At 43.8% G+C, this 21,464-nt stretch overlaps 3 protein-coding genes across 5 annotated transcripts; 2 read left to right on the forward strand and 1 right to left on the reverse strand.

The window, feature by feature from the left end:
* Positions 1-19: 19 nt before the first annotated feature.
* On the reverse strand, positions 20-21,414 carry LOC116925836 (rab3 GTPase-activating protein catalytic subunit). Of its 2 annotated transcripts, none has more exons than XM_032932628.2 (15): positions 21,300-21,414; positions 20,777-20,960; positions 20,436-20,715; positions 20,220-20,356; positions 19,943-20,153; positions 19,652-19,887; positions 19,408-19,589; positions 19,240-19,308; positions 18,999-19,171; positions 2,799-2,856; positions 2,341-2,703; positions 1,626-1,728; positions 706-1,031; positions 440-640; positions 20-362 (listed from the first exon to the last, which is right to left on the reverse strand). In XM_032932628.2, the coding sequence occupies exons 1-15, from the start codon at positions 21,312-21,314 to the stop codon at positions 186-188; spliced, it is 2,715 nt and encodes a 904-aa protein (XP_032788519.2). In that variant the 5' UTR covers positions 21,315-21,414; the 3' UTR covers positions 20-185. The 2 variants fall into 2 exon arrangements, with proteins under 2 accessions (XP_032788519.2, XP_045025329.1); XM_045169394.1 differs by lacking the exon at positions 21,300-21,414 and adding an exon at positions 21,101-21,229.
* Positions 4,285-9,103, forward strand: LOC116934197. The gene is made up of 4 exons (XM_045169403.1): positions 4,285-4,498; positions 6,264-7,075; positions 7,142-7,264; positions 7,351-9,103. Exons 2-4 carry the CDS (start codon positions 6,331-6,333, stop codon positions 8,709-8,711), a joined length of 2,229 nt encoding a protein of 742 aa, XP_045025338.1. The 5' UTR covers positions 4,285-4,498; positions 6,264-6,330; the 3' UTR covers positions 8,712-9,103.
* On the forward strand, positions 11,695-19,373 carry LOC116925753. 2 transcript variants are annotated; one of them, XM_032932540.2, is made up of 8 exons: positions 11,695-11,859; positions 14,001-14,894; positions 15,765-16,080; positions 16,163-16,460; positions 16,524-16,908; positions 16,999-17,443; positions 17,496-17,852; positions 18,325-19,373. In XM_032932540.2, exons 2-8 carry the CDS (start codon positions 14,016-14,018, stop codon positions 18,795-18,797), a joined length of 3,153 nt encoding a protein of 1,050 aa, XP_032788431.2. In that variant the 5' UTR covers positions 11,695-11,859; positions 14,001-14,015; the 3' UTR covers positions 18,798-19,373. The 2 variants fall into 2 exon arrangements, with proteins under 2 accessions (XP_032788431.2, XP_045025324.1); XM_045169389.1 differs by having other exon boundaries at positions 17,511-17,852.
* Positions 21,415-21,464: the final 50 nt, after the last annotated feature.

A 21,464-nucleotide genomic window follows, 5' to 3' on the forward strand; every position in this document is an offset into this window, starting at 1 on the left:
GAGAGGCATTTCAAGCCTATTTCCACCAAGAACTTTTGTATTTTTCTAGTGTATTTTGAAATGTGGGAAACATTTGTGGCGCGCACGTTTTTACACGACCGCTAACAAAGCAAGGCAAATAAACCGTTTAAAAAAATAAGAAAGAATGAGCCGCTTAAATCGTCCGGTATTCTTACCAACAGGTATCAATAAAACAGTGTGTCTTGTGTCCAAGCTCCCGCTAAGCGAACAGAGTCCTCGTCGACGCTACAGAACAATTTCTGACAGCTGCAAGTCGAACCGTTGCCTGGACGATGCGCCATTGCCCTGAGAACGAATTCTTTTTTCACCGGAGAAGGTAGTCCAGACGATGTATCCTTCTTCTATTTGAAGGGATTGTTATGTAATTTTAGAGGGAAAAAAATGAATATATATATTTTTAAAAAATTAGATGTGTTACATTCAGGCTTCCCATGGCTTTGAGTAAGGCCCTTCCGGCCGGAGAATGTGATCCGCCTGCTAGAGAGACATTTCCATCAATCAAGAGACGAGTAACAAACTCATCAATGCCTTCCCAGTCTCCGTAGTCGATTATTCTGCGTCGCAAAGAATTGAATTGTGACAAACGAACTTCAATCTTCTGAAGCACTGGAAGCAAATCCTATTACGATAAATTATGTATTAAATAAACAATAGAAAAGATACCCAAGAAAATGTCGTTACTACCTCATATTGCTGTAAATCAAGAGGTGAGTGGCGCGCGATTTGAACGATCTTAGCTATAGCAGCCCGGCAATTGGAAACAGCGTCGGGCAGTTGAATGTTGGGGCGCAATTCTTCCAGCAACCGATGAATGGATGCGTGCATGACAGCCGGTAGAAGCAGAGTCGCAATTTGAGCGGGTCTCAGGGCTGAGAAGCTATGAAGAATTTTTTCGGCTTCTTTAGTATCGTCGAAGAGACGCTTTTGCCTCCAAGCGACGATCGGTTTGGCGGCCCGCCACATTTCCTGCCAAAGATTGCACGGCGCTTGCATTCTCCCGCTCAAACGACCTAAAGGGAAAACGAGAGTGAGCCAGAAACGATCTTCTTCATTGAACTTCAACGTGGCTATCGTTCAAGTAGCAAGAGCCTATATAACCCTATACGCCCAGCCAAGAGCGCATTTACATTTAAATAACTTTTCCTTGGGCAGTCAGTTAATCTGAAAGCCAGTTGGAACTGTACACGGCTAGTTTACAGGTAGCTTACGGCACCCGACGGACGGTGAAGCCATCCTAGTCATACAAATAGCTTGATTTCATCTGGCATTCGTTGTTGGTGAATTGATACCTGATAGCGAGGAACAAAAAACGCCGAGCCGATGTTCCGTTTAAACACGAGGGATATTTCCCGCAGGAAGAAAAAGGGAAAATACAAGTGATACCGTAGGCGATTATGCATAGTTGGAAGGGAATCGTTACTGTGGTTACAAGTCACGATCAACAAGGAACCTAATCTCCTATCATAAAAGACCACCAGCAGGAGCAGTGATGAAAGAACAAAGCAATGAAACAACCTTTCTCTCGCTTTCAGATTGTGTTTAGATTAATTGCTTAACCGTATAATATTTCCATAGTTTTGTTGAAATCAATAACGTTAACTAACCTTCCATTTTGCAGCCATCTGATGTCAGCACTTCCTCCTCGATCCAGTCCCGTGGCGAATGCCAGCGCACAAAGTCCTCCATCTCGGCTCCAGGATTGGCTGCCTGGAAGAAATGGAGGCAATTAAAGTAAAAGCTGCCGAATCGTTTAAGTAAATAAATCGAAGTCTTAATTGAGTTTAATTTTTTTCCTTTTCTAAATCCTGTTGCGATTGATGCCTCTTTCAATCAGTGGCAAAAGATCGAGATCAAAACAAAAAAGAAGGAAACTAAGCTTGAAAAGATCTGATCAGTGCAAAAAAAAATTTAAATAAATAATAATAAAGAGGCAAAATAAAGAAAAACCAAGCCAAACAAGGAAAAAACAAAAAATAGATATAAAAACGGTTGGATGACGCCACGTTCATTTTGGTGTTGCGGAGATTGAGTCATTTTCTTTTTCTTTTTTTTTTTTCAATTTGTCAGGAGAAATTCGCTAATGAAGATAAAGTGTCTTCCCACCAAACTAAAAAATAAAAAGACGGGCCCTTCCAAAAATGGCAACTCAAATGTTCCAATCGCCGTTCGTGGCAAAGTTACTAGTTGAAACTAACAAATAATTTTTGCATACAACCTAAAGGCTCTGCGTAGTGTTAACAGCTGAACGGCCAACACGATTTTAAAAAATAGATAAATATTTCAAATCGATTTAGAAAAAAACAAACAACAAAACTGTACTTTGAAAGCTTCCATATCGGAAAGGAGAGAAGCTGAAAGAATTCTCGCTCTCAGTTCCGAGCCTTCAGCGTTATCACCGAGTTGTTCCATCATTTCAGACTGTTCTTCCACCATGTCTTCCGTCATGGGTAGGAGGGCTTGAGTCACAGGTTCGTAAAGGGTCTCGCCCGAACGAAGTAACTTCATTTTAGTTCGCTCCTTGCGACCTTGCGGCTGGTTCCAGACGGAATGGAGCACTTTTTGCGGAGTCACTTCCATCGATTCCAACGTCTCCTCGGCGTCGTAGAACTCGTCTTCATCCGTCGCTTCAGCAGGTGGCGCTGAATTTCCGACTTTTTTGTGATTTATGCAGCAGTTCAACATCTACGAAGACCAAAGTAAATTTACTAATCCCACCCACAACAAAAACAAAAAACAAAAAAAAACAAAAACAAATTGAATCACCGTGTGTGACTCACCTGTAATTTCTGATAGAGGCGGCAGTAGTTTAAGTCGGGCATACCTCCAGTCTCCAACCTTGGACCAAGAGGGAAATAAACGACCATGTTAGCATGATGCAACGTAATAAAAAAAAAAAAAAAGAAAGAAAAACATGGTAGACTTTGCGAAGACGACGGAATAGGGCACACGGGCACGAGCACGGACAACATACAAGACCCTCCGGCAATGTTAGCGTAAAGATAAAGGCGAAATAAAAAAAATACCCTAAAAGGTTTGACTTAACCGTCATTTTTATTGTTTCGTGTACGTAAGATGGCTGCTGGTATCATCTGAGCAGAAGCGGAGAGTCAATAAGACGCGAGACCCCCTTTTGATAGTGGCGGACCCGCCTTTTCACAAAACGAAGCAAAACGAAATCAAGAAAAAAGAAAAAAAAAAATGGCTCTTTTCAAAAGATGAGCTGTTCTCGATTAACCAAATGTTGGAAACATTCCTTTTATTTTTGAATGACCGTAAAGGAACTGTTTTTGTAATTTCAAAGATAATTTGATCGCCATTTTTCCTTATGGATCCGTCAAAAACGCTTGCGGTGAAATGACCATCAAACATTCCGTTTCAAGAAATACAAGTGGACTTGTCTCCCTATTTTTTCTTTCTCTTACGATGCTCATTTTGAGGTTTCCCGTTTGGTCGACTTTGTTGCTGGACTGTGACCAAGTCTGTCGGTACCGACTAAGAGTTCCAGCGTCATTGGCAAGATCCAGATGACGATTGGAGGCCACTCCTCGTGCGCAGTGAGCTAGATTCCACACAACCAAGTCAAGAAAACCGAGCATCAACATCATCCTCCTTCACCGCAATATATCTCTCCAGTCAATGGTTTATTAGTTTCGACTGTCGGCAACCGCTTCCTAAATGTCCGCCACGACGTCTTTATCGGCGCACAGACAAACCAACCGACTCCGCGGAACATCACCATCCTGCCTCCCCCCCCCACCAAAAATGGGAATGACTTTTAAATGAGAGATCATGAACTCGAGACTCTTCTTCTATCGAATGCATTAGCCAAATAGAAAGATGCGTTACGAGCCGAACCGCAGGTATACGCATCTGCATTGAGCCGATCTCGAGCTCACAATTACGGCAACCTTTTGTTTCTGTTTTACCACGGCATTTGTATAAACAGTTCACCTAATTAGCAATACATTTCCTAGCCAATCAATAACGGAAGAAAACCAAATTCAATAGGAGAACACAAAATGTATAATGCAACTAAAGATTAGGTATAAAAGCCTTGCAGCTATTATGCGATGGAGTATAGAAGCATGAGATCACCGTCACGAATCCCCATGTTGTTTTTTTTTTTCTATACTCTTCTCTTCTTCAGATTCATCTCATCTTTCAGGCTGAAGATGCCAACGATACGTATAGCCTGCAGTTACCTCCTCTTTTTTGTTTTGCCTCCTCCTTCTTTTTCTCGTTCTAAAATAACACGGTGCAAACCATCCAAAAGACGAGTCGGTGGCTTGAATCAACGCGCATCGGTACCGTCTCTCTTTCTCTCCTTAGTCAGACACATAAAAACCCCTCGTCATCTAACGTGAAACCGCTTGGTGGGATACCGACATTATTCCAGTCGCTGTCTGCCTATCATCGTGATCGCAAGCCGAACCTTTCCGACAACACAAGCCATAATCCAGTCTGGAAGTTAATGCAGGTATGTTCTCAAAAATATTATGCTGTTTCTATATACTTATACCCATATAGGTCTGGGCCGTGTGAAACGAAGGAAGTTAAAAAAAAAAAAAAAACGAGAAATATGAAGCGCTGAACACCTGTGCGCTTTAAACCGGCGTGAATGATGATGACGAGATCTCATCTTTAACAAACAGAATATACCCCTCTGTGCTGCGAGATGGCATCGTGTACGCGTGTGTGCGTGTGTCGACCAATGTGCAGTTGTTTTCTTTTTTTTTTCATGTTGGAATAGTGCGCTTCATTTGAAAGTAAAATCAGTGTCGAAGAGGTCGTCGCCAGCAGCAGCGGCAAAGAAGAAAAAAAAACAAAAATGTTGTGTTACAGCGACAACTCCTGGTCGAGAACGCAACGGGTCATTCTGCATAATTTGATTGCTATCAACTGTGCAAGGGTGACGTATAGCAGCTATCTTTAGCTTTTTGTTTTTTTCAAAAAACTTTTGCGCTCGACGCATGTTGTTTTCAATATTGTTTGCCGAGCAAGTCAGGGGAAAAGAAAGGAACGAAAGGCAAAGCGTACGCGTGAAAGAATAAACCGACGATACAATGCTGGACGAAAGTCATCTCCAAATTGGCCGAAAGAATTAAAAAAAAAAGAGAGAGAGTTCAAGGGCATACACACATGGATGCATTATACAAATATGCAGTTTGCTTGACTAAACAGCACGGCCTTTGATTTTCCAGGTGAGACAACCATCGGCTCATTCTAAGACACCTGTCAGCCACGTCACGTCGCCTTTCTGGCTCTTCTTTTTCTCAATAAAAATTGTCACTTGGATAAGTACCGCGGCCATGACGGCCTTAGGATCAATTCTGCGTCAAGGGCGACGGCCCTATATGGGAACTCTTTTGCCCAGACCATCTAGTGGTAGCAGCCATCAAAGTGATACGGATGTCTTACGGACTCCAAAATGGGATAAAGTCGATAAAACCACGTCTAGCGCTAAGTTTCTAAAAAACACATCCAAAGGAGATCGTGACTTTTTTTTTTTTTCTCGTTATGGTTGTGTTACCATTTCAAGTGCGAATGGCTGGAATTTTATTTTTTTCGTGCAGTATCGCTTCCAGCTGCACATCTATTTCAAACATCATCACGTGCGATGCGGATGCCCAAAAGGCACACAAAGAAACGGTCGACGTTTAATCGCTAGCTCCAAGCGAATGAATGCGAAGGATTCGAATGAGAATCATAAACACAAGTTTTAATTGCTTGAAAAAAAAAAAAAAAGAGGAGCTTTCGCTTTTTCTTCAAGTATTTATCTATTCAATCGGCATAATTTTTTAAAGAAAGACTTTGCCAAAGCCAGCGGGATTAGCCTTGATTATACAAACATTTTCAAAAGAGCATTTTCAATGAGACGCTGCCCTGCGGAGGTACATTTGTTTTGTTTTTTTATCAAGGAATTTTCGTGTGTTCTTTTTTTTTAATATTTTCGTTGCCATAGTTACATTCTCACATGATGGAAGCGGTAACTCATTAATCCGCAACTGCGCATTTTCTCTAGATGTTTTCATCTCAAAATCAAAAAATCAAAAAAATTCGATCAAAACGAAAACGCAATTCTTGTGCTCATTATGCAATCGTGTTAGCGTCCATCAAGTCTGGCATCATCATTTACATTCTAATTTACTATATTGCCCATAGCATTTCTTGGGTAAAATGTTCATCATCTAAAGTCGTTAATTTAGTTATCTTTTTCTTTTCTTGTTCCACAAAACCAACAGCATGGGGCTGACCGAACTGGGCTGACGCACGAAAAAAACAAAAAGAAACGGACACTTATGACAAACCATGTCGCCGTGGCCGTGTTTTGCGGTGATGCTACTGGTGCTCCGGTCTATCGATACGCAGGCCACGAAGCCGCCGTTATGCCAAGCCGTATATGGCCTACGGATGAGTCCGACCGGATCTCTTGAGAAAGTGTTGGATGCCGTTCGCTGCCACAATGCCGACACGGCTTTCATCCAAAGTTTTCTCGAACAGATTAAGCCCCAGGTGGTGGGTGACGGTTTATTAGAACTCGAAATCAGCGACTGTGTACTCCCTTCGCTATCGGGGCCAGATTCGCTGGCCCGCATCGGCTTACGACGCTTGAGCATCCAGCAGAGTGGTCTGAAAAGTTTAACCATCGACAGTTTGGCCGGCCAAGAAAACGTTTTGGAGGAGCTCGACCTGAGCGGCAATTTTCTAGAGGAAATTCCGGCAGCCATCCGAAATTTAACGGCCCTGGTTCGGATGGATCTCAGCAGGAATCGCATCCGCTCGCTGCCGCAGGGCGCTGTCTTCTTCCACTTGCTCAAGCTTCGGCATCTCAATTTGAACTACAACAGACTGGGATACTTGGACAATGTTCGCTATCCATCGGGAGTGGCCATCGGCCAAACATTGCCACTGGCTATTTTCAATTTAGAACCACTCAGGGATCACATCGAAACAATCCAATTACGTTCCAACAATCTGACGGCTTTTCCCGACCAATTTTCACGGCCTTTCGGACGCTTACGTCAACTCGACCTGTCACACAATAACTTTCAGAGTAAATGATCTACGCCCCTTTCTTTTACAATACGATCGCAAAAGTAAGACGATCATTTTCATTTAGGCATCCCGCTCGAATCGTTTTCAAAAATGCCGCAACTTGGTTGGCTGAAATTGGACAACAATGAGCTTGAGCAAATGCCCGTGCTTCAATTGCCTTTGTCATTGAAGACCATTTCGATCAGAGGTATGATTTAAACCGTTAAATAAACGGTTAGGCAATGAAAACAAAACAAAAAATCATAACCTATTTTGTGTGTGTTTTAAATACAGGAAACCCAGTGCGATGCGACTGTAGCGCTGTGTGGCTTTGGCAGTGGAGTGAAACGCGCAAGAATTTGACGGACGGAGGTGAACTCGAAATGGATCACTGCGTTCATCCTGAACGCTGGAAAGGTCTTCACTTAGCAGACCTCCCACACGACTTTTGCAAAGGTAACGAAACATCCAGCGCAACAAGTGAAGAGGACGACACGGAAAACATCATGCGGTCTGTCTCAATCAGCGCCATCCCATTCTCGGACCGAATCAACGTGACGATAGAAGTGACAGCCAACATTTCAACAGCTTTGAATTGGACCATCAATTACAGGCAATTCGGAAGTGGAAAACTGGAGGAAGTACCCGTTGGAGGGATGATTTCAAGAAACAAAACGCAGACTCTAGTCAACCTGGCGTCTTCTACTGGCTACCAAGTTTGCGTCCACTTGGCCGGACGTGCCGAAAATCAGCAACGATGCTTGGAAGTCATTACGTTGGCAGAAAAGATCACATCGTATCCAGTGACTGAAATGGCGGTTGCCGCCTCCGTTTCAACATCTACCACGTTGGTTATCGTCATTTTGGTTTGCTGCTGCTGTCCGAGTATCAAGTGCGGCAAAAAGGACAAGAAGGACAAAAACGGCACGCTAGATGGCAGCAGTAAGGACGAAGTCGACCAAAAAAACAAAGTCCTAACATTCGCGTCATCGGCGGGCACCAATTCGGAACCGACGGCCATTTGGACCAACGGCGAACAGGTCCAGCAGGGACAATTTTCCACGTTCCGCGGACCTGGACGGCCACAACATCGGCCTTCTATCGACGATCAAAGTCACCAAGTGTTCCAGGCGACGTGCAACTATTTACGAGAGAGAGCACTCGATCCATTAAGAGGTTTAGGTAATCGAAAAAGCGAAGGCCAGCTCTTAGAAATTGTCCAGCCCCGTCGGCATTCCATGACGGCCCAGCTGCCCATCTACCTCACACCGATAGCCGACGGTCAACTGAATCCTTTGGCTGAACAGAGAAGATTTCCCAACGGCAACAGCGTGCATTATTTCAATTCTAGTTACGGACTGACCGAGTTCCATCCGGGTCAATCGCATCCCGGCCCACTGGGCGATCAATACAAATACTGCACTTGGAGGCCGTCCAAAAAGCTTCGACATCCGCCTCTACTGAGCAACTGGACCAGCTATCCGGATTTCCTTGCCAATAGCGGATCGTTCAAGCATCCGCTATCACCATCCCAACCGACTGTCGGCGTTCCAGTCTTCTCGATGACCACATCATGTCGTGCACGACGCAATCGCGAACGTTTTTACTGGTCCGCTGCGCCGGCTCCCATACACACGGTGGAAATGCAATTTTGAATTTGTCCATCATCGTCGTCCAGTTTTCTAACGGGCAATTTGACGACTATCGGGTAACAAGTCATAACAGCAATAAAAATAATATACGATGTAGACTTATTGGAGCTTGTTACTATCTAAACTTCTCCCACACTTTCACGAGAGATGTTTTCGAAAACTTTCAAAGGGAAACTGATGACATGTTGTGATAAGCGTGTCGATATGCATTCTTGCTCCCGTCATTTGACTCTTTTCCAAACCGATGTTGTACTTTCTTTTTTCTTTCTTCTTCTTCTTTCTCGCCCCATTTTCTCTAAATGGAACATTTGAGTTTTCAAAATAATTTGTGCAACAGACTTTTTGTTTTGTTAGTCTAGAGCGACTCCTCAAATACATTAGAGGTTTGCTCTCTTGAGAGATAAATACCATAGGATGCAAAGACCACATTAGTCACATGTTTCCTTCAAGTATAACGACGAAACGTCTTATTTTTCGTGTCTATTTCAAGCCAAACTAAAACAATAGAACGATTATCGGTTGAGGGAAAATAGGGGGAAAAACAAAACTGGTACCGCACGCCATCTAAGCGAAGAGTCAAAATGCGCTATTTCCACCATCGGAATAAACAAGCGGTTCACAAAAAAAAAAGGCCCCCCAAAAAAATCTGACGGCCAAATTAGACTCAATTAACAGCCGCGATTGTTAAAAAAAAAAAAAGCCCAGCATGTCTGGTCTAACGATCATGTTCTGCAGCAGGTCGTCGCGATGTTTTAAAACCCCTGTTTTATTTCCTCACACGGTGGCCATTTACAGGACGTTCGAACTCGATGGCACAGGTGGTTGTTTCCTTATCATGAACATCGTATACACGAGGAGGAAAAAACCAATTCAACTTGGCAAAAGGCAAAACAACAACAACAAAAAAGCATTGGTTTTTGCTGGCACTGACTTCTTGGTCCTGAGGCGGATCGTTGGGGCTTAGTCGACTGTGTGGGTGAACGCACCTGTGTGTGTCTACGGGTCTTGCACCTACGTAAAGGGGCGAACGTCCTTTTGATCTTCTCCGGTAGCTTAAAGCATCTGGCATCCAAATTGGCGTTCTCGTTTCGCCATTATTGAAGCATCACCCAATCTGACATTTACGGATCTCCCTTTTTGTTGCCTCACAAGAAACAAAAAGACTTTGACGCTAAATATTGGGGGATGGATTTCTACGGGCTATAAGGCAATATGCCTAACACGGGGCCAGGCATTTCAAATGAACATTCCGAATAACATCCAACGTCCAGATGGTGCTTTCACTCCTCGCGAAAAGAGAACAATTTGTTTCGTGTGTTAATTATACATGCAAGCCTTTGGGAATCAAAATCGTATGAAACGGAAATGTTTTTCAACGCATCTTTTAATGGTTTTGCGGTCATTTTCTCAGGGTTTTCACCGTGGGAGATTCGTGCGAAACAGTTCGCCCAACACCCCCAATTTTCACGTAGAATTTACTTGTTCGTCCAACTACTGACATCTTTTCTCTCGCTCCGTCGCCGCCGATTGACTTTTTACTTTTTATTACAATTCCAAAGAAATTGCCAACTCCTTATCAAGAATCAAACATCACCCAAATTAACCCATTTCTTTTCTCTCTTCTTGGATAAGCCATCAAACAAATAAAAGTGCTTTATCGACGGAAATTTATCTTTCGGCCTACGGTAACACCTACAAGACCTGTTTTGGCATTAGAAAGCTTTCATCAAATCATACTCAATTGGCCGTAAGTAGTTTATGTGATACCAGGATCTAGGGTATAGGTCAGTGGATGAGAGAAGAAAAAAACACGCCAACGGGGGCCCGTTCAGAGCTTTTTAAACTCGATTGAGGTGGCCATTGCTAGTCACGTCAAACGATTTGAAGCAGGTCAAACGAAAAAGAAAAATCCTATTACCCAACAGCTTTGGTTTTTTTGTTTTTTTTCTGGCTTTCGTGCTGATGGATGGTGGCTTCGACAGAAAGAGGTAGCTTAAAAAGAACCTAAGGGTAGCGATGATCTGACGTTCAGACGTTACACCGAATCTTCGGCGGACTATACGCTTCCCAAAAGACGAAGATGAAGTGCCTAAAGCAGCAACTCTTCATCGCGTTAACTGGTGCGCTGCTCTTTTAGGCCGCAAGAACGGGAACTGTTCAATTTCTCGTGGGCGCTTTAGAGACCTGCTCACTTTGTCAACGTCTAAAGTGGATGCTGGCGGCTGTGGAACGCACAAAAGTTGGCAATTTTTTTTTTTTCCTTTTACGCCCGAGACATAATAACCTGCCTGATACGATTCAGGCAATAAAAAAAGAAACATAAAAAGACAAGTAAAACAAAAAAAAACAATTGAAATTGGATGTAGGAGATTTCACCTCCCACGGCTACTTCAAAAAAAACAAAAACAAAAACGTGGGCCGGTAAAGTTAAATACTAAATCTGTTGATCCATCATGGACTGTCATCACTTGCCATAAACGAAATGACATCAAGCAGGACGATCCAACGAATCTTCCACTGCATTCAAGGCATGTCAACAAACAAAGATGGAAGACTTATATAAATATCTGTACAGGTAAACAGAGCGTGAGGCTTTTCTCTTTTAGCCAGCAAAAATGAATGAAAGAACATCAATCGATCGAGATTCAAAAACTTCCTTTTCGCTTTTCCTTTTTTTTTTTTGTTTTAAAGACGAAAAAGTTCGATCGCTTTTTGTTTCTTTCTCTCCTGCTGCCGAGAACTGTGTGGCTGACGGGTAGTAAACGCGCGCGTGAGAATCCAGATAATGGCTGATCATCATAATGGCAGTGAATGTAGGAAAGGAAGAAAAGAGGGTTGTTGGTCTGTAGGTTCCCTCCAAGCGCCTGGAAGCGGGCAGCCGGACGAGGATGCGGAAGGCTGGTCACTATCAAGGACACAAGGAGGCGGGAATGAGAATCAAAGAAAAAGAAGGTGTACGACCGGCAGCAAAGAAGAGCAACAACATCAACCAGTTGCTAGCCAACTTTCGACAAGTGCGCATGCACAATTTCAATTCTCCCGCAAGTCCAAGACAAGAAAACACGGCAGAGTGCTATCATATTATTGAGTGAGATTCCCCCCCTCTCACGTCCCATACTTTGAGGCAAACGGAGCATCACATCGGGAACAGGTAGAACAACCATTTTTCAAAATCATGTTTGCCTATTTTTTTGTTTGAATTATTCCGTCGTTACATTAGCCGTAATGATATGCTAATTCATAATTTGGCTTCTGCTAGCGTTAATTGAAACCATTTGTTCTCATTTCTATTCATCTTCTTAAAAAAAAAAATAATGTAATTTACAAATGGTTAACGAAGAAAAAAAAAAAATAAAGAATAGACGCGGAAGCTGAGCGACGGCCCTTTTGAACAGCTTCCGGCGGGGGTAAAGCATCCGTGTCGGAATAACTGCAAAAATCTAGAGCGTAGTTTCACAGCCGAATGTCGGGACAAAACGTTTTTAAAATTTTTTTGCGATCATCTTTCTTTTGGGGGGTTGGGGGTGGAGGTCATTCGCTCTTGAGACGTAACCGGCCGTTCATTTCGTTCGAGGAACGTGCAGCAAAACGGAGATGTTTCACCATCCCTTCATCCTTCCCGTGGGATATATTTCTATAGAGGCGGACGAAAAGAAGGGCATTGAACGGAAGACAAGGTAAACATCTTTCGCCCTCGAGCCCACTTTCTTATTTTTCATCAAATTCCGCCGTCCAAACCGAATAAAAAAAAAAAAAATGCTGGACTACACAGATTGCATGAAAAAAACACACGCCATATGGTCATTCTAAAATTTCGTTGTAGATTCTCAAAAGGCTTTTTTTTTTTTTAAATTTTCAATACGGATCGCACGGCAATTCGTTGAATTGTATCCAAATGACTTTCACACCATTAAAAAAAGCAGAAAAAAAAATGTCCGCTGATTATTTTTACTTTTTCTTATACGCATTTGCTACTTGTTATTAATTTTCAAAGTGAGGAGCGCGCGTTAGATAAAGAATCCATTCACTCTATTGTACTCAAATCAAAGCCACAATAGTCACGCATGACTTTTTTTTTCAATGGACGGCCGAATTCCTTCGCACCGGATGAAATGAAGCGACAAATTTGTATGGGAAAAGGTTTTCCCAAAAAGAAAATCATCGTCAGAACGTCGCTACAGTGCGCAGAAAAATAAGGTTACCGAGTAATTAATGATCAAATAACAAGCGAGCGGCAGAAATAAAAAAAAAGATAGATGCGCTGCGATGACCAACGGGGTCGCACGCATCGCTGATCCAAAGCGCGGTCACGTCCGCTTCGTTATGGCCGTTGCGACGACGACATTCTGCGTGACGTGCCATCAAGTCCCCATCGATCGCGCGTCGTACACTAAGTAACATACTGCGTGCACTCGACATAGTGTAAGATACGACCCGAAATTGCCAAGATTGCTGGCTTCTCTTCCGGCGTTTTGTTTTGTTTTGTTTTTTAAACTGCTTTAATCGTAAAAGGAAATCTAAATGGATTCAATAGTTGGCCAGTACATCGACCTTTCTCAAGGGTGGCCTCTTCTTTCCTCCGCAAATTGTATGTCTTATGTTTTACCCTTTAGTCTGCGATGACTCGCGAGTGTACAGCAACAGAAGGTTTTCAATTCGACATATGGTCCCTATACACCAACCGTTTATTTCATTTTTCTCGGCCAGAAACGTATACGATTGTAGTTCTGCACCAAAGAATTTTTAAAGACGAACGAGTCACGCTGTTAACAAAGACTTCACGACTTGGCGTTTTGGCGCAACCTGTTCTCGTCCGAATTGTAGATATTTCAATAGCCGTCGATGGCACTCGATGTTGCCTATAGATCCGTTTTGGTTCTCGAATTGTTACAACGCATCGAAATCGAACGACGTGTACACATCTCATACGTATGCTAACAAAAAAAAAAAAGAAGAAAAAGAAAACCTTCATCAATCCTTCAAGAGGAAACGTGAGATGGGCGGAACTATAGAAATCACTAGTTACATTTACTATTCGTCAGATCGCCTGCAGTCGGCCGATCTGGTATGAAGTTGTTTCGTTTCCCAAAGGAAAGAAGGAGGGAAAAAAAATAAAAAATCCCTTAAAAGACGTAAGGCGATGCATCGGCTGGAGGGGATCACAAAGTCAGTGACCGCTCTACCATTTCCAGAGCTCCTAGCAATGGAATAGATTAGACTCGACGGACCGAAACGAGTTTGGATATTTCGAAATGCTATAGATACTAAAACTTAAACGTCCCTTCTGTTTAGTTGACGCAGGTCGGAATGGGAAAAAGGATGGAATCGTGGCTGCTCGTCTTGTCCATCGGATGCTGGATTGCGGCCGGCGGCGTGACGGCTCAATGCCCGTGGTCGCGCAACGTCCCAGGACTCCACGGTTCGTGCGCTTGTTCCTACAATTTGGCGCAAGAACTGACGCTGCAGTGCGGCCAAGTCAATTTCACGTTGCTAATGGACGCGTTGAACGATCACGCTCAAAGTCAAATCATCGACCTGTTCTACGTGCACAACAGCACCGTGACTGAGCTGCGTGACAACTTCCTCAGCCTGCTAACCGTTCACAACGTTCAAATGTCCCGCTGTCAAATTCGCAACATCCAGCCGCGCGCTTTCATTGGCCAGGAGACGACGCTGAAAAATCTCAATTTGCAAGATAACCTTCTGACCGCTGTGCCAACCGAAGCCCTTCGACCTCTCAAAGCTTTGGCTTTGCTCGACCTGTCCGGCAACCGGATCAGCCATTTGTCCGATGACGCCTTCGGTGCGCTTAAATTGAACACGCTGAAACTGGCGGACAACGGAAATATGACACTATCGGCGCACTCGTTTCGCGGACTGGAGCGAACACTCAAAAATTTGAATCTGAAAGGGACACGACAACGTGAAGTGCCCGCTGAAGCCGTTCGTCCTCTGAGCGCTTTAGCTTTCCTTGATTTGGCTCAGAACGGCATCCGCAGTCTGAGTGGCGGCCTTTTTCGACATCTGGACTCGTTAACGGCTCTCAATATGGAACGCAATTCTCTGTCTACCATCGAAGCTGATGCTTTCCAGGGCGTCAACGACACCCTCAGTTCCCTTAGCCTATTGAACAATCTCATCACCGAGTTCCCATCGCAAGGACTGGCTCCCCTCACGCAACTCAGGGTAAGCAAATGAATACACAAATCAGATTTTTATTTTATTTTTTAGTAAATCAAATTAAATTAAAACAGACAACATGCCTGTGATTTAATATTTGCCCAGGTAACGCAGAATTAGATAATGGGTTACCTAAACCAGCTAATTTCAAGTTTATCAAAAGCTTGGCATCTGCCACCGCTGGCGAACGACCTCATTTTTACGTCGCATTGCGAAAACGAAAAACAAAACAAAAAATTCCCCTTTATTACATTAGAAGCGTATCAATTTTACCAAAGGCAATAATACCCCAAAGTCACACTCATCGTTAAAAACAGCGGGACGGTTTTCCCGATTTTCTTTTTTTTTCGAATTCGACCATCCAACATTTGAGGTCACCGTTCGAATTCAAAAGGACATTTTATTTCCCTCGTTTTCTCCATAGCGCATAATTGTTCTATTGCAAACGATAGGGCTAGAGGCATCGGTTCACGTTTGATTTATGATAGTACTTTCTGGCTGCTATTGCTGCTGGCAAAAGGAGAAAAAAAGAAAAAGGGGAATCGTTACGGATGGTTATGCGCGACGGTCGATGAGCGCGTGAGCTGGAATCTTGACCAAATTGTTCGTAAAAATAAAAAAACTCGAAACGCAACACAGCAGAGACCAGCATTTTGTCGAGCGTAGTTTAGCGTGAACAGGAAAAGCAAATAGAAAAAAAGAAAATCGAAAGAATAGCCCACGACAGATGGACAGAAAGGCGCATTCAAAAAAACGAAAAAAAATTGCTGTCGGTTCAAAGTTATCTCTTCAACAGCACCAAATCTTATTAACAGCTATGTCATAGAATGTGTTGTTTTTGACGTTCTGCTTTTTTTTTTTTTGCATCGCTAACAGGTGCTTGACGTGGGATTTAACTTGATGAACGTTCTACCAGACGACGCTTTCTCTCCGTCTTCGCTGCTCACCCTACTGGCACTTGACGGCAACCCATTAGCTACGCTACCGCGTCAAGCGTTTGCTCATTTGAATGGGACGTTGCGCGGTCTGAGTCTTGGCGGGAGATTCCTCGAATGCGATTGTCGACTCCGCTGGGTAGCCGAGTGGATTCGCGACACTGATTTGCAAGTGACTAGCCGTGAACGTAGTCCACAATTTTGCGGAAGTCCTCCTGATTTCCGCTCTCGAAGTTTCTACCAACTCGGACCCGACGGTATAAAAACTAAAAAACCATTTGAATGTTTTCATTTCATTTTAAAACAATTGTGTGGATGAAAAATATGTTCTCTTTGAAGAACTGACATGTACGGAAGATGCGACCAAACAGGATATCTTCACACCGATGGTACCTCCATCGACCACCATTGTCGCCACTGTCGGTGTTCGCAGTAGTAGCACTGATCGAACTACCACAAATCGTGTCGCCGACGAAGCAGACCAACAAGATGAGGATAGGGTTCTCGCATCACCGCCCCCGCTGCCAACGCAAGCGCCTCCTCGCAGGCAACAGGTGCAACCGCAGCCATCGCTCTCCCGCCCGACTACGGAAGGTGGCCCACCCGCACGGCTCACATCACCGTCGCCGTCTCACAGGTGAATCCATATAATTATGCCCAATGAAAACGAATCAAACTAAACATTCTGATTGGGATACAGGAGCTCTCATACGCGGCCAGCGACATCTTCTACCAATTCGAACAAACTGGTGCGAGGCGGAGTCGGGGCATCGCGGACCAGACCTTACGGTCCAGGTGGAAGGCCTAATTTGATCACTGGAAACGGCAACAGTTATGCAGGTGACGTGCACGCGTCAGGCAATCACCTGGACGGTATCGCTTCGTCAGTCTCTTCCGATCGCGAAGTGATCGTGAAAGACGCCTACCGTCAAGATACTTCCGTCGTAATCCAATGGGATTCTGAAACGCAAAACATTCTCGGTTTCCGAGTTGTCTACCGTCTCTTTGGCGACGCTAATTTCCAGCCGGGACCACCTCTCGATCCATCCGAACGCGAATTCAAAATCAAAAACGTTCCCGCACAGGTAAATTATTATTATTATTTTTTAAATATCAAATTCGACAACAAAATCAAATAAAAGTAAAACTAAAACAAACAAAAAATGTAACGGCAGGAGAGTTTGGTGGTATGCGTCGTTTCGCTGGAAGAAAGCAACGTAACACCGGAAACTGTACCGTTCCCTCAATGCCGCGAAATCCGGACTGAACCGCAGGCAGCTTCGCACATGGACAAAATCATCATCGCGGCCAGCGCTGCCATTTGCGGAACAGTCGTCGTGGCTGTCGTCATTTTCATCTGCTGCAATCGCAAACGATCGCTCAAAAGTGAAAAACTAAGACTCAACAACGTCTTGGCGGCCGGCGCCAACGGTGCACATCATAATGGAATCAGCACCACAGCTACATCCCTGGCCGGCTCGCAGGTTCAATCTCCCCTGGCCAGTATGGGCTCGATGGGCATGGGACAACTGGGCGGAAATGGCAAAGACTGGGACCAACTGTCCATGTACAGTTCACGAAGTATACCGAGGGCCAGGATGTACCACAGTGAGCGACCCGGTAATGGACCTCCATCAAACAATAAGCTTCCCCTTTATAACCTAACATTTAGCTAATTTCACTCTAGGATCAGTGATGGGCTCGGTCAACGGTGGGTTCATCGCCGATGACGCGCGTTCACACGTTTCCGGTTACTCGGTGAACAAATCAGGTAACGGCGGAGTGAATTTGCTACGTTCGAGATCGCTGATCGACGGCCCAACGCAGCGAAGTGTTTCGGCATTATCCGGTCGGGGTCCTTCGTACCTTCCACCGGGACTCCATCACGGAATGGGCGGTGCGATGGGTCACCATTTGAGCGGACTTCACGGAATGGGATTGGGCCCTCTCGGTATGGCCGGAATGGGCGGCAGCATGAATGCCATGGCTGGACTACCTACCCTATCCGGAATGGGACTCTCGAGAGCAGGTAGAAACGGAACGGGATGTAGTGGCAAAAGTTCCAAGACGACGAACCAAAACGGACAAAACAAAAGACACCACAGCAAGGGCAAAAACCCGAACGGCAAATCTGGCAATGCCACACTTCCGACCAGCCAAACGGATGCAACAAACGAAATCCTAACTACTAGCACTACGACCCTTATACCATCCGAATCTTTGCCCGCCTCTTCTACGGAAACCCTTTCGTCAACTCAAGCTTAATTCTTTTCCTATTAGCTCTTAATCTTTTCAAGCTTAATTTACCAACCAAACCAATTGGACTCGATGGGTGTACATATGACAGGGTGTTAACATACAACCACTTGCAATTCTTTTTTTTTTTTCATCTCCCCTTGACGGCTTCGTGACCAAAAACGCGACGGACATTATAGACTTTAAAAGGCGAAATAGACAGATAGATAAAATATGACATAACAATACGCTAATCAACAAATTAGATCTCCGCGCGTCACACCATTCCTTGGCGGATTTACGGATGAGTGAGCTGGCGGCGGCGGCAGCTGTTAATAATGGACGGGCATCGCGCGCTAGCCGCGCATCAACCAGAGCGGGAAGCCAATACTCGAGCAGGCGTTCGGAACAATTACGACGTCGGGCGGCGCATCTTCAACAGAATGGACAGGATTCGTCCGATCAACAGCAGCATCAACAACAGACAACTGGAGACGAAAGTAGTTGGGAGACAGACCGCGAACCAGGAGGTAGCAACAGCACAAGTGGATTGTTGGCCGGACGGCGACCACACCAGCCCATGGCGGGCATGAATTCTCAACAACAAAGACACAACAGCCAACATAGATTGCGACCTGGTTCTTCTGTACGTTCTGGCGATAACGAAAACTGGACCGACCACGATATGGATATCTACATGGCTCACAATACTATGCGCAATGACTTGGTTCGTCTCTGAAAATGAAATGTGGTTTTCCCTTTGCTCATTAACCGCTGTTGTCCACGGCGCACGTTTTTCACACAGGTAGAAGGCGAATAATTTAGTCGAGCGCTTCAACATGCCTTAATTTCATTTGTTTCGTTTCTTTTTTTGTTTCTTTGGTCATCTTTATCGATACGCGACTCGTTTTGTATGTTATTTTATCAAACGTGGACTTACCCCGGAATGGTGTAGCCATGTTCCCAGCGGAAGCGCAGTTCTAGCACGATCTCGTGCCACAAGTGGGCCACGCCCTCGATTCCGTTGAGGTGTGTCATAGTGTAGACGGCTGCAGTGGCCAGCCGCCACACCAAACTGTCCACCGGCGATGTCTTGAAGGCCGAGAAAAATTCCTTTAATCGTTGAATCATTTAACTAATCAGGTCCCATCTTCCATCCAAGTTCATTTCATTTTTCATACCTTCCACGTACTGTCTATTGATGCGGAACAATCGGTCTGAAACTGTTCAGGATAAGGATGTGTTTGACTCTGTTGCATTTTTGTTTGTTTGTTTGTTTTGATTTTTTGAAAAATAAAAGAAACGTTAAAAGCTGTTTCTACAACAATTGGCAGCCTCAAGGTGTATACCTCAACATCTCCTTCAGCGTCTGGAAACAAGTAATTGAGAAGATTCACCATCATAGTCTCGGGAATGGGTCCGCCAGTTTGAGCTTTTTTGCTACCAAATGGCAATCTGTTGGACGACAGTAATCCATAGCCTTTTCTTTCCTTCGTAAGGGCTCCAAGAGCGCGTTCGTATTCGGGACTATCTGTACGAAGAATAGCATAAATGAGCAAGCTGAATTGGTGTTGCTTTGACAGTGTCACTTGCCTGGACTTTGAAGAACTGTGTAGTTTTTGCCGAGTAGTTGCTCGATAGACTCGGACGAGCGGCACAAATCCAGGAAAGAACAAAGACTCTTAATTAACAGCGACGGTACTTGTTCGTTCAACACTAGACGAGCTATCCACATTGGCGCCTGTACAGGATCTAGGTCACTGTACACTTCGCTGTCAACCACCACATCTTCGTTTAAACCGGTCCAGACTGCAGACACCCTGATTTCTCTGGAAAATCAAAGGTTGACAAAAGGTGGTTTATGATAGCTGCCAACTAACATACTTTACGGGATCCTTAATAGCGCCAAATCCAAGCTGACCAAGAGTAGCATTCCCTACAACTCCTCCCATTGATTCAAAATCTGGTGGTGGCTGAGGCCACTTTTCCCATCCACCATTTCGAACATCAGATAAACTATAAGTCCAACAGACTGATAAGTCTACTGGGTCGACTGGAGTACTTCCGATTTTGTCCTTGAAAAGTTCAATCAATCCTACAGTAAAATATAGTTATTAAAAAATAAAAAATAAAAAGAATCAATGAAGGGAAATATTCTAACCTGACAGGTATTTACAAGTTGGTGGGATACGTTTGAGATGTACCATTTGAAAATCCGTGCGGAGATTTTTACATTCAAATGTTCCTTGATATAGCTGCTGTGATTTGGAATGTAACTGAATAAACACGGGAGCCCGGCTTTTTGGTTAAGTTTAGAGGACAGGGAAATGTTTTATTAAATTGATAAAAAACTTTCTCATGTTCAATTTTACGGTACCTTTGAATGTTGCCAACTGCAATTGTAATGGAACTCAGAAGAAGGTTGATTCGATCCTCTGAAGTTAACATTTCATTGCCAGCCGGTGCAATAACTACAAAGTCACTGAGGCCATAGTACTTGGCGAGTGGAAGGCAGTTGAAAGGAAAATCATGATGGTTCTCCATTAAAGTTGCAAACACTTGGCAGCCTTTCTTTTCTGTGGATAAGTCAACTTTACTTGCATCATTGGCTATAGTGGACTGTTCTATCCAGTGGTGTGTTAATATGAAAGGATGTCCTGAAATACAAGTGAATGACTAGAAGGAAGAAAGAATTTTGAACACATAAACTAAATGTACCAGCAAAGCTAATGTCTTCAGATGAGGATTTCCAATCTCCATTTAGATCTACAAAAGAGGTGACGACTTCCTCTTTGTCTTTCAAAGAAAGTTGCCAGGAGAGTAGAATTTCTTCCAGCCTCGAAATGAACACTTCCCATTCAGATGCCGACGTGAAATCAACAATCTCGAAGACTTCCTCATCCTGAATAAATTTGATTTGTTATTGTAAAAAATATTGTCAATGGAAATGGTGGAACATCCAGTTCAAGGTCAGTTTCTGACAAAATGAAATGCTAGAAACATATTTTTTGAAGGGCACTATTAAATGATTTTTAAAAGTACCCAGTTCTTAGATAATCAGCCTAAAATTTCAGACTCAAATTATTTTCTTGATTCACTGACGAAAAAATTCGAATTCGTCGAGTTGATCCGAACGTGCACGTGGCAAGAGGAAACTAATTTTGCTGTGACAGGCCGGTCATGAGTGACGAATGTGAAAAGAGATTTCATTTGAAACATATTAAAAACAAGCTAAACTTACCTCTTGATCAGCCATAATTGCTGAAATGAAAGCCTTTGGAAAGTCAGATTAGAATAAAAATAATTCGTGTTTATGTTGACAATGGGCAAACGCCATCTAGTAAACAAAGTTTAATAAATTACACGCTAGTGCTGCGATCTGTCGGCATAGAAACAAAGAATACTA

This window comes from Daphnia magna, linkage group LG1 (genome assembly GCF_020631705.1).
Source record: "Daphnia magna isolate NIES linkage group LG1, ASM2063170v1.1, whole genome shotgun sequence".
NCBI lineage: Eukaryota > Metazoa > Arthropoda > Branchiopoda > Diplostraca > Daphniidae > Daphnia > Daphnia magna.

Excerpts from the sequence above, each read along its gene's own strand:
- LOC116925753 (XM_032932540.2), top strand. The coding sequence starts at position 14,016 with ATGGGAAAAAGGATGGAATCGTGGCTGCTCGTCTTGTCCATCGGATGC. Across the intron at positions 14,895-15,764 it reads CTCCCCTCACGCAACTCAGG|GTGCTTGACGTGGGATTTAA; the intron begins GTAAGCAAATGA and ends CATCGCTAACAG. Across the intron at positions 16,461-16,523 it reads TCACCGTCGCCGTCTCACAG|GAGCTCTCATACGCGGCCAG; the intron begins GTGAATCCATAT and ends ATTGGGATACAG.
- LOC116925836 (XM_032932628.2), bottom strand. Across the intron at positions 2,857-18,998 it reads CATGGCTACACCATTCCGGG|GTTGGAGACTGGAGGTATGC; the intron begins GTAAGTCCACGT and ends TCTTGGTCCAAG. Across the intron at positions 641-705 it reads TTGATTTACAGCAATATGAG|GATTTGCTTCCAGTGCTTCA; the intron begins GTAGTAACGACA and ends TTATCGTAATAG.
- LOC116934197 (XM_045169403.1), top strand. The coding sequence starts at position 6,331 with ATGTCGCCGTGGCCGTGTTTTGCGGTGATGCTACTGGTGCTCCGGTCT. Across the intron at positions 7,076-7,141 it reads GTCACACAATAACTTTCAGA|GCATCCCGCTCGAATCGTTT; the intron begins GTAAATGATCTA and ends ATTTTCATTTAG. Across the intron at positions 7,265-7,350 it reads GAAGACCATTTCGATCAGAG|GAAACCCAGTGCGATGCGAC; the intron begins GTATGATTTAAA and ends TTTTAAATACAG.